We start from the raw sequence: 12,428 nt of genomic DNA, 5'->3' as shown, positions 1-12,428 counted from the left end.
GGGTTTGTCATTATATTAATAGGTAGGTGAATATGTGATATTATTGCTGTATCTATCTCTGCGAGAAACAAATAGACACATAAAGGTAGGAAACATACAGAAAAGCCATAATTAGTTGTTTATATGGCAGACTTCGCGAAAAATCAACCACTTTTAAAATGCTTTTTATTTTTATCTTTCGTTACTTATTTCCTTTTAGTCGGGAGTTTTTTTTATTATCTAATCCTTTTTTGATTACAGCGTTTACATACGTCGTGTTTTTTTTATTATTATTTTTAAATTTTGCATTTTATGGTTGTGGAAAGTCATCTAAAGGTCAGAGAATTTTTTCCACGGATTTGTTCGGACGCCCTGTACGTAAGTAGATGTGAACGTGTAAGGCCCGTTATTGTCACATTAGCACACTGGCGTGGACCGCAGAGTAGCGCTGCGAGCGGACGTGATGTGGTGGGCGACTTGTTTGCGCACTGCGCTGGTCGACACAGCTGCCAAGTCGACCCGTCCGCGCCTCTCTCTCTCTCTCTCTCTCTCTCTCTCTCTCTCTGGACGCCATTACGCGGGTAAGTGTTCTAACTGACGTAATGACATGGAACAATTACCGTGGTGGTTCACTGCGCGCAAAACATCCCTGCGTCTTAGTGATGCCCGCCCGTGTTTTTTTTTTTTCTCAGAGTACATTTGCAACTTCCACCTGTCTAGCTTCTAATTGATTTCATTGATTTGACTGTTCCGGTTGATCTGAACACAACACACCTCTGTCCTGAATGCAGAAAAATGTCTACTCGAAATATTAGCTAGGGATGAGTAGAACTAATAATTTCATACCTTATCTGTTTCAAAACTTTAAAAAGGGAAATTAAAATGGTTGAATTGACTTGAATCATCCTCCATTGACACGCAGATGAAAACTTCACTTCATAGGCTGCACAAAAAAAAATTCTATCAGTGTAAAACCAATATTTCGACCGCTCTTTAATTTGTTTTAGGACATTTGATGATGTTAAAACGTTTTACGTCTCGTAAAGAAATTTTACCGTCTCGACCGGATTATTATATATTTTCACTTGAAGAGCTCGCAAACAATTTTACAAAAGGAATTAAAATCATCTTCATTGAACAAGTTGGTGCGATAGTGATACATAAATTATACAGACAGATGGGAGCCTCCCAATTTTTAATCTCAGTCCTGCCAACTTGATTTTATCTGGTTTACATAGTTTCCAGAAAAAAAAATGCTTAGATGGGTTCATTAAAATAGATCATGGCTGGTCCCTTCATCAGTTTACCGGCTTCGCGTTGGTTGCGGATGTTTCCGCTCTGAGGATCTAGCTCTCAGCGACACGTAATGCCCAAAATAACATGAAAAAGGCGAGCGAGTCTTTCAGTATCTAATCGCCAGAGATTTGTAACGTCTAACCTCGGTAACGAGCAAATTCATGTGTCGTCGTATTGGAAATACACTAATGATACGGAACTCGGACACATAATTCTACATAGAATTCTTAAAAAAAAATTGGTTGTCTGTAAAGTTGGTTTACGGACGATATTTTAACGGGACGACGTCATAACAAAACTTTGATGAAATGATTGCATACTTTTATTAATAAAATTGAATCATTTTTATTGAATTATCACTATTTTGTATGGATACAAAGAAGGAGTGAAATGAAATCTTCAATTTAATTGATAAATTTACTTTTATTTGCACTCATTAATTCAAATATGTTTATTACTTTAACGAAGAGATTATTTTAACTATAACTTTTATACATGTTTGCTATTTAACTTCTTCCAATCTGTGTTATTCTGTTAAGGATAGGACGATGATAGGAAAAGTAGGAAACAAATGGGAATGTTTCAAGTTTAATGTGCCTCGAAAAAGTCAAATCGATGGTTGTTCCAATCGAGTGGAAGAGAGATAGATGCGGCGCAAGCGTAGGCTACAATGCGCGTAACGGGACACAGCGTAACGGGACAATGTGCTTAACGGGACACTTTTTCGTGCGTGCAGCCGCCACGTCACGTCAAAAAAAAATTACCTGAATCATTTTAAAACATGTTATAACACTAATAATATATTTGTATATTTGTTTGTGCTTAAACGAACAGAAATCAGTCCGTGCATATTTACTACAAACGAACTTTAACCTTATCGAGCTGATTCAACATTATTATTCTGATACTATGTTATGTTATTACGAAAATATTAAGATTCGAACCACGTCCATTGAGGTTACAAGCGCTCCCTTTACCGCTGATCCACCTAGTCCGTTTACATAGTGCACGGAAAATATGTTTTATAACCATTGTAATGCCAGTTTTTCTTCTAGGCTTCTAGGTATTTTAAAACTCGATATTACTTAAACGTATGACTATTTTAGTTTTACCAAATTAGTTTCACAATCATAAAGTTTAATTTGGCGCACCAACACCGAATGTTTACGAAAGTGACTATATACGGGGTTTATGACGCTACACGTGGAGTCGTCCAACTTTGTGTCACATTTCCGTTCATCGACTTCCATTCCATTCTCACATGCCGTGTACAGAGATAAAGAAGCTGCCGTCGCGGGACTGTAGTGGTGTGGTGGTGTCGCCGCGCGCGCGGGCCAGGTCACGGCCCGTCCGGCGCTGATGAGGATGTCGCGGCGCCGACACTGACCACTCCTCGTGCGGCCCCGGAGCAGCGTGTTTCGTGCTTCCGGAGTTAACCACAGATGATGCCTCTCCGTATCCAGGCCACGCCGAGACTGTGCCTTGTTTTTTTGTAGTAGTTTCGGACCCACCCTCTAGATAGTAGCTTTCATTATATATTAATAACATAGCTACACTGATTGTGAGAATTAATGCACGGCTATTTTATCAGGCAAACAGACCAGTGAGAATTAATTAACTTTATTTTGGTAGCCGCATATTTTTTGGTGCGTCATAATCAGAAATTTTACGTATGATTTATATAGATCGTGAGTTTTTATTACAAAACGGCATTAAGTGGTTTACGCACAGCTTGAATCTATTTTACTAAGCTTTCAGTCGTCAGCTGGTTAAATTAACATTTTAAACCTAATACTTGGCATTAGAACCTCTCGCCCGAGTTCTTTTGGCTATTAGTTATGGGCTCACCCAACAGATAGCGTCACATGTCGCGCAAAACTTAGTTTTATTTTCTACTGTAAGAGTCGCACTTCTATGTCTCCCTCCTTGTTCTATGGCCGAAACTTGTTCTACCCATCCCAGGGTGCAGTAGCTGGGGTGATTCAACGTGTGATATATATATATATATATTTTTTTTTGTCATTGGATAAGAGATAGATGGCAGCAACACCGCTCGATTTCATATTTGCATTCCAGCACTCTTGCATAATATTTCTGTTTCGCATACCTGTGCACTAGCCTGTACGGTTGTATGCTCGCACACTTGTAACATGTTTTGAAATATTTGTGTACCCTACGAGTTTCCTATTCCTCTATTTGCAAAGCTTCACTTCTAACGCGTGTGCTGGCGGCCATGCAGTTTTTTATTCTAACTGCACGCAAAGATGGCTTTTGACACCATTATTGGTCTTTTTTTTTTCTTTTAAGATCACCAAACTGTTACTACTCCACGGCACCACTCATCATTTTCCCAACATCAGAAAAAGAAACTAAACAGTATAAGTACTCTGTGTCATGTAACCTATCTCAAATTTGAAGGTTCTCAAAAGTAATACCGATGATCTACGTATCGTTATCCACTGTTGTTCTGTCGAAATGATTTGTAAACAACTTTGTAGTTGCGGGTCCGTTGATCGCGTTCTATCCCTTGAATAATCAAAGGAAGCTGATCATTTGCTAGTTAGATAATCTGAGATTCAGATATCTCATACCCATAGATGGTTTCTGAATGAATCTCAACTCGCAGCTTACTGCTGGTACAAAGTCTGTGCATTAGCCTTATTCTTTGCATTGAAGTACTTAACTAATTTATTTGACTGAAACTTACGTTTGTACCTACTATAGTTTTTTTTAATATTTTAATCACAAAAACTTTTAACAACATAACAAGCGTGAAAAGTCGCGCAAGTGATGATAATAAATTACTATTACTTGCGCACCTTTTTACATCCATAATATTACACTAAGTGAATAATCCGTGGAAAATATTTGTGACAACAACAAATTAAGGGAGGTATCTAATTACAATTTCATAAATAGCCCTTAAATAATATTCACGAAAAAAAAAGAAAAAAAAGAAATATTACTGTGTGATCTATGCCGGAACGAAGGCGAATTAAAAATTTTAGATCATAAAATATAGTTATACTATAAAAATTGTTGAAATTAACATGGCGTATGTATGTTTCTCACCGTATAAGGGGTCCGCCTACCGACTATAGTCGGGAGTGTATCTCTGTTAGTGAGGCGGAATTATAATGATGAGTGCGACTCTCGCTGGTGATTTTAGTGCTGTATCGTCTTTTAAGTGCAAAGCTCTGAACTGGCGCGCAGTACGTAAATATTGACATTTAGTTTATTATCGCTATTTACCACCGCAGTGATGTGATGTGATGAGAGATTGAACATGTCTATGGACTTGCAGACTCTGTGGCTACAGATCTTCTGTCCAGACCCGTCTAGGAGTCAATGAGACGCGTGTAGATTCCAAAAATATAATATCTGGCCAAATAATTTTGTTTTAAAAATACGTAGTAGTTTTCTGACTTGTGAATTTTATTGTTTATGTTTGATTTCTGGGGATGCCACTTTTGGTGAATGTCAACTGTGAGATCAGAGTGGTAACAGTTACATTATATGGCGGAGAATTAAAGACAAATGTGTAACGCAAGGCCCTTGGGTGCTTTCAAGAATCTTTACCGGGAGTTTCTTGTCCAAAAAAAAACTGTTCTGAAAACACACTCCTATAAACTAAATACGGAAACAGACCTCAGCATTTCGTAAACAGACTCTGAGCGGATATGACGGGCAGTTTCTCCCGATGCTCTGGGCGTTGTGGTTTGCAGGGGATGGTGGTGAGGGAGCGAGGCGGGGAGGAGGGCGAGCGATACACGTATAGTTGTCGCACCGTCTCCCGCGCCGACCTCTCGGGACCCTGCGGCCCAATTGCCGACAATGGACACGAATTGCCCGCCCGCGGGTCGCGACTCTCCCAGCCCGGTGCGCCTCGCGCCTGCTTTTCTCTTCGGGTCCCCTTTCGTGCCCGCGGGGGAGTAGCTTGGCTTCTGGGTTTTAGCAGCGTTCTTGGTGAATAATTCACCCTAGCCGCGTCCTTTACTGAGTAGTTACTGAGAAGGTAAATGCTCCCTGATGATGGCGACTGCAATGTCGACCGGAACGTCGGTGAATTATTCGCCAAGGATGCGGCTACAACCAAGATGCCAAGCTACTTCAGACAGTGGCCGTGAAAGCCTGCGAACATTATCGAGACCTAGCTTTTTGAAGCAGTTTTGGGCCCGTCCGCTAGATGGCGGCTTTCATAATATATTGCCAACACAGCTGCATTGATTGTGAGAAGTAGTGCACATGCTATTATCAGGCAAACAAACCAGCGAAAAATTAATTCACTCCATTTTGGTAGCTACATATTTTTGTGATGTGGCCAACCAGGATTGTTTGCATCTCCTACTCATTTCTACGTAACGTGACCTTTTTTTTTATTACAAAACAGCCTTAAGAGGGCGATAAAGGGCTTCATTTAGAGCTGTTTTAGTGGTCAATGCGACGGCAAGTAGAGGTCAAACCAGTTAATGCAGATGAATGAGATTTTTACATATCATTGAGGAAAGGTATAATGACTGATCCCAGTTGTCAGAATGCGGTTAATGTTGTTATTAATAAGCAAAATTAATTAGTAAAAAGGTTTATATTAGCACAAATTTGACTACTTGCAGAAAATAAAGTAATCAGAATAACAAAAACGTAAAAACTGAACGATTTACAAGTAACATTCTTTTATAGTATATGATTTTTGGTAATAATTATCTTCATACAATTGCGAATTACTTGCACACGCGTAAGTCACTGCACATTTATGTTTGAGCAGAAAATTTACTACTTCACTGTTTGGAGATAGGACACTTTTATTCCATCCCTTCAGCAAGACCCGAGCGCTGTAGATAATCCTCGCCATTAGAGTGGTCGGGTTCGGGCTGTTATCTGCGCCTGGTTTTCGATAACACATGTCTTGTCGGGTTACTCTGCACGCACATGTTACGTTTCAAGCAGCCGGAATTTATAGTAGCTATTTATCCCACTCTTAAGTGTTCTTCGCACAGTTAAAAATCTACTTCTACTAAGTAATTTTAGTCGTCAAGTAAATAAATTAACATTACTAACATAAAACTTTGTACTAGAACCTCTATCCCAAGTTTTTTTTTTTTTTTTTGCTAATAGTAATGGGCCCACCCAACAGATGGCGTCACATGTCACGCGAAGCGTGGTTTCAGTTTCCAGTGTAGGCCTAAGAGTCGCACTTCTATATCTCCCTCGTTCTGTGGTCGCGGCGAGCGGTGACACGACTCGGGCACAAGCCGCGAAGAGCTACCGACTACACTGCCACCTGTGAATCTACAAATGAACCATCGTGATCGAAAGTGCGTGACGATATAATGTATTTTAAAAAATCGACTGTAAATACTTTTTTTTAAACCTCGAACGTAGGCACTAGATAACTATCAGTCTCGCATAGTATAGTATTGTTACGAACATGAGCAAGGCCACGTCACCCGCAGGTGCAGAGCTAGCTGGGCTGCATCACATGCCGCCGTAACATGAGATGTGCAGTGCGCACCTGGGTCGCCGCTTCCCCTCCCTCCAGCCCTCAGAATGACGCGACTGGTCCCAGCCGCACTTGTGAGTTCCAGAAATGGCGGCTGATATATAAAAAGAGGACGTCGGCCTCAGCAGTAGAGTTCAGAGAGAGAGTTCAGGCGGGAGCCTTCCCGCAGCGGAGATTCCGGGGCGATAGTGCCGCGGGTGCGGCAGAGTGGCGAAGTCCTTGGACGAAGGTTCCAGGGCAGGGAGTGAGTGAGTTCAATGGAGTCGGGAGTTCTCCCGCAGCGGAGTTTCCGGGCGATAAAGCGGCGAAGTCCCTGGAGGAAGGTTCCAGGGCGAAGAGTTCATTTCCGGGCGATAGTGTCGCGGGCGCGGCAGAGTTCCGAGCGAAGTTCCGAGCGAGGCGTCGAGTGGGATCTCGGCGAAGGGGAAGTGCGACGGCGGTGGCGGAGTGAGGCGACGGAGTCCTGCGACGGAGGACCACGAGGGGTGCTGCGGCGAGAGTTGCGCCAGAGGTGCGGCCCAGCGAGGTGTGTGGATTGTAAGAATCTAGTGACTGGTGAAGCAACATTTTTAAGTACATTTGATTATTTGGCAAATTTATAAGATTAATTGTTAGTGACATAAGTAGTGGCCATCAATAAAACTGTGTGTGTAATAAAATCTTTAATTGGGCTATCCTTTACGAACCCTCGGTAAATCGTAACAGTATTAATAATAATTAATGCCTGAAGTTTGGTTTATTGCCAGGAAGTCGTTCGTGGTTGTTGTTCGTTCGTGGTTGTTGTTCGTTCGTGGTTGTTGTTCGTTCGTGGTTGTTGTTCGTTCGTGGTTGTTGTTCGTTCGTGGTTGTTGTTCGTTCGTGGTTGTTGTTCGTTCGTGGTTGTTGTTCGTTCGTGGTTGTTGTTCGTTCGTGGTTGTTGTTCGTTCGTGGTTGTTGTTCGTTCGTGGTTGTTGTTCGTTCGTGGTTGTTGTTCGTTCGTGGTTGTTGTTCGTTCGTGGTTGTTGTTCGTTCGTGGTTGTTGTTCGTTCGTGGTTGTTGTTCGTTCGTGGTTGTTGTTCGTTCGTGGTTGTTGTTCGTTCGTGGTTGTTTCCCGTTCGTGGTTGTTTCCCGTTCGTGGTTGTTATACAATTTCAGAATGCTTAAAGGTTTTTTTTTTTCATTATAAAAACAGTAATTTTCTACATTAGGCAGTATATTAGCTAATTTTATTTTCTTTAGTTATTAAAGAAGGGATTAGGGGGTAACACATTACCGTAAAGAAAAAACTCATTTAACAAACTATAAATCTTTTTACTACTATTTATTATTAAAATATTACATTTAATACCTTCATAAACATTTTAATTCATATCTAATTATAAATATTAACGCTCTATAATTTTACAAAAGAACTAGCTAGCTATAGAAGCGCTATTTATCGTGTCTATTAGAAACGCTATTTGGGGAACATTAGCTTTTTGTGTTGTCACCCTCCGAGCCCGACAGAGCTAGTAGGAGTGCTAGTCCCAGAGTGATGCGGGTTTCTGTAATGTATATTGGTACCAAAAATAATTTTACCGTTTTACAGTTACGTTGTGGCAAGTAAACCGTTCGACGTCGAGGCCAGAAACCTGAGCTGTATCCGAATACATAGGCGTGCGTACTCAGCGCACACATCCATACATCCCTTAGCAAATACAGCCACAATGTAGAGGACGCATTTCTAATGGATCGATAGTATCCGAATACTTTTACTGTCGACAGTTGGTCGTAGTAAGTACTAATGTTCACGTAGCCATTTTGAGTCATCTTATCTACGAATATTCAGCCAAACGTAAATAGCAACAACCAATTTAAAAGGAATAAATTAATGACTGTTATGAATATCAGCGATCAAAATAAAAAATTTGTTAAGAATCTCAAAATATTACAAATACTTACAATGAGAATTAAGATCCCTGTAAGTTTAAGTTCGCTTTTCGTAAATTTCCATTAAGATTTTTATTTGTCTCTATGTGAGTTATCACTTATTCTTATAACATTTTAAACAATTCTTATGCGAAAAATCTAAAGTAATATTGTATACAAACAAAGTAAAACACGATTCCGAAGCTAATGGATGTAGGGGCGCATTAGTGGGCGCGAGTGTCGCATTCCTAGAAACCTCGATTTTTAGGGGACGCGTGTAGGGATGCCGATGCATCCCTTGAGGGAATTCGGAAGAAAATGAAAAATGGCCGCGTCCACTGCGCATGACCACCACATTCGATTACGGGCCCTGGACCCAGGATCGGAGACCACCCCCCCCCCCCCCCCCTCACCATCTAAATTTTACAGCCACGTGCTACATACATTAGAATTGCATGGTTATTTCTTACCTACACTCTTTTTAGAATGTTATTTAACCTGAAAATACAGGGTAAAGTTTTGGTTACTATTTTATGAGTCCAAACTAAGCATTATTTATAAAACTATTTTACTTTAAAATAACCACAGCGAGTATGCATATTTATTTCACACACTGAGATAAAAATAAACAGGGCTGGGCCCAGGGGTCCACCCAGCCCCACCCTTGTGGGGGCCATGTCACTGCGATGCACTTCTAGTGGGTCCCTCAGCTAGGGATCCATTAGGCTCTGGTGTGCGCCACAGTCCGTCCCGTCGCTGTGGTGTCAGGCGCGTTGAAGGAGCCGCCGCGCCGTGCGTTGCATTCCTAACCCGAGTGACCCTGCGCGGGACGCGGCCAGAAATAGTTTCCCTTCCCCCCCCCCCCTTCATCGTTCTCTTCCTCCCTCTTTCGGACGTCGCGGCGATAGCTTCCTCTCCCCTCCTTCTTGTTTCTCCTCTGTTGGACCGCAGGCGGTGACGGCATCGCGCGCGAGCTCAGCATCGCTGGACGATTTTAGCTCTGTGCCTCGCCCGCTCATTCTGGGCATGGACCCACTGAATCGATTCCGCTGATAGACGTGTTTCTGCTCAACCTCTCGTGTGGGTGTGATGGCTCCCGTAAACACCGCTACAGCTGTAGATGTAGCAACAGATAATCTGCTCCATAACTTTGGTAATTAATTTTCAACACCTTTCAAATGCGTTGATATATATATATATATATATATATATATATATATATATATATATATAATTTCCTTCTTCTAAATTTCTTGTTATCCAAAATAAAAATAAAAATGTCTGTGTGGAGTCCACGTGCCAAAGAAGTAATGCTTAATTCTCTTTGGCTGACGTTGCAGTTAAAACAAATATATGCAAGTATGCGAGCGCTAAATTATGTTACTGCCCATGCATGCGAGTGTGCAAGTGTGCTGCGTCATTTCTACGTCTCCCCTGCTGTCTCCTCCTCTACCGGTTCCCCCACAGCATACCTAAATATTCCCCTCCTTTCCCGATTCCTCCATCACATACCTAACTATTCCCCCCTTTCTTGGTTTCCCCACCGCGTACCTAATTATTCCACTTATGCGATCGGAATTTTCGTAACGCTCAAAAATTGTAGCCCCCTCAGCAAAGAAGTTTCACTTCAAAAAAAATCTAAGCTTTGTCCGTCCCTACCCGCTGTCTATAGCCTTATAAGTAGATCACTTAAAGTATCCGTGAGATAAATTTTAAGATTATAATATAGGTATAATGTTAACATTTTACCAAGTTATTACCGTTCTATTAATAATGGTCAAATTTTTATTTCCAAATAATATAGAAATTAATTAGAGAAGTTGAAATAGCGAATCATATATCTTTGAAATACTTGATTTTAATGCAACTAATGTTAGGTAGGTAACGTTCTTTATGTAACGTTATGATTTTTTTTTTCTTTCAGAAATGTGTCAGCCATCAACATGCTGCTGAGCTGTGACGATGAGCCCAACCTCTGCTACTGCACTCGTGTTGTGCAGTTCCAGAAAGCTACCCAATGGACGAGTGTAGAGTCACTCCTGGCCAATACTACAGCACATATCTTAAGTGAGTCCCATGCAGCACATTAAAGTTTCCTTTGTGTTTCTACATTAGCACCACTTAATGTATTTTTACACCATTTTCTAACATTTTTTTATTTTAATACTTTCTTCACTGAATCAGTCCTAGCTTACTACAGCTCTAATGCCTGTACTTAATGTTTTATTAATTTTCCAAATATGCTAAATTTATTATTATATTTATCAAAATATTGCAGCATATTTACTGAGGGTTTACAGCACACTGTTGTGCTCCGGCACACTGGATGGTAAATCCTGACGTAAGCAACGGAATTACCAGCACAGGATTTCTTTGTGATGCTATATTTTTGGTTTATTATATTTGACCACCTTTGTGATCATACATAACTCTGTCTCAGTGGGTAGATAGCTGTATAAAATATGCACTTTTAGGAAATGGCTTATCTTCTCTGTTTTAATTCAGGAAGTTCATTGTAATCGTTGTCCATTATTATGAAGAAATTATTCTAATATAAATTTTTTAGTTTTCTGAGGAAGATATTATGATGTGCAGGCATGTCAGAGAAGGAAAATTTACGTTTATTCTTGTATTCTGATGTAAAACCCCGAAAACAAGATTGTGTTGTAGAACTTAATTTCTTTACCAACTTAAAGCTGCATACGGTATATTATATACTAGTTATAATTTTTAAGTCCCGTCATAATCATATGAACATAGTTTTGCTTCTGTTATAAATATGCATTATTTCTGTACCGGACAAAAAATTAGTCGCCCCAGTGCGCACGTATAGATGGAGCGTTAAACCTGTACAGATGGCGCAGTGAATGAGTCCCGTGCCCAACCGCACGCACACTGCCTTTACGTGAACATAAGGAAGTAGCGATCAGTGAGCTATTGATGTTTCAAGCGGACAGTGTACGCCAACATGGGTAGAGTAAGATGTGACGCAGTGGCAAAAAAGGGCAACCGTGTTTGGCCGTGCCCATGGCCGTAGTTGTTGGATTTGTTGATGTTTCGCAGCGGACTGTTCAACGTGTCTACAAGCAGTGGTGTACTGCACGTGCCCACGAAACACGATGTCAGAATTGTGGTCGGAAAAAGATCCTGACTGAGAGGGACTGAAGACCAGTTTCATGGCTTGTGCATCAAAATCGTTTCCAAACCCGACAGGAATTGCAGCAATCAGTGAATGAAGGTCCATCCCAACTGTCAGCGAGAGAAAATTTCGACGGGAACTGCATACAGTGAAAATTTGGAGTCGATCACCTCGCAAGAGGCCAATGCTCACACAGGCACATAAAGCTGCGCGTCTTCAATGGGCTAGAAATCATCGAACGTGGACATCAGCTGACTGGCGGAACTTAATGTGGTCTGACGAATCACGTTTTTGCCTTTATTCCAATGATGCACGTTGTCGAGACCGAAGGCCGAATGAAGCATTTCATACTGGATGTGTGCAAGGCCAGGTTAAAGTCGGAGGTGTGTCTCTGATGTTTTGGGGCTGTTTTTCGTATCATGCATTGGACCCGCTCACTGCGGTGACCACTAACATGAACCAGCATGTTTATTTAAACATTCTGAATGTTCAGGTGTTGCATTTCTGTCAACATCTGCATGATGAGTATACCCCGATTTTTGTGACTGGTTTTATAAACACTCCCCCCCCCCCCCCCACCAAGTTACATTTCGATTGGCCTGCAAAGTCACCTGACTTGAACCCCTC

General features: G+C 41.2%; 1 protein-coding gene across 2 annotated transcripts in view; it reads left to right on the top strand.

Annotated features, from left to right (window-relative positions):
* Positions 1-12,428, top strand: part of LOC134542357 (uncharacterized) — a 196,566-nt gene that overhangs the window by 160,904 nt on the left and 23,234 nt on the right. The window contains exons 1-2 of one of the 2 annotated variants that reach the window (XM_063386530.1): positions 9,604-9,815; positions 10,587-10,729. In XM_063386530.1, the coding sequence (XP_063242600.1) occupies positions 10,606-10,729 (124 nt within the window). In that variant the 5' untranslated portion in view covers positions 9,604-9,815; positions 10,587-10,605. Of the gene's footprint in view, positions 1-9,603; positions 9,816-10,586; positions 10,730-12,428 lie in introns of those variants that run through there. The other variant, XM_063386528.1, reaches the window with a different exon arrangement.

Source organism: Bacillus rossius (genome assembly GCF_032445375.1).
Source record: "Bacillus rossius redtenbacheri isolate Brsri chromosome 4 unlocalized genomic scaffold, Brsri_v3 Brsri_v3_scf4_2, whole genome shotgun sequence".
Lineage (NCBI taxonomy): Eukaryota > Metazoa > Arthropoda > Insecta > Phasmatodea > Bacillidae > Bacillus > Bacillus rossius.
This window is presented reverse-complemented; position numbering and strand designations above follow the sequence as displayed.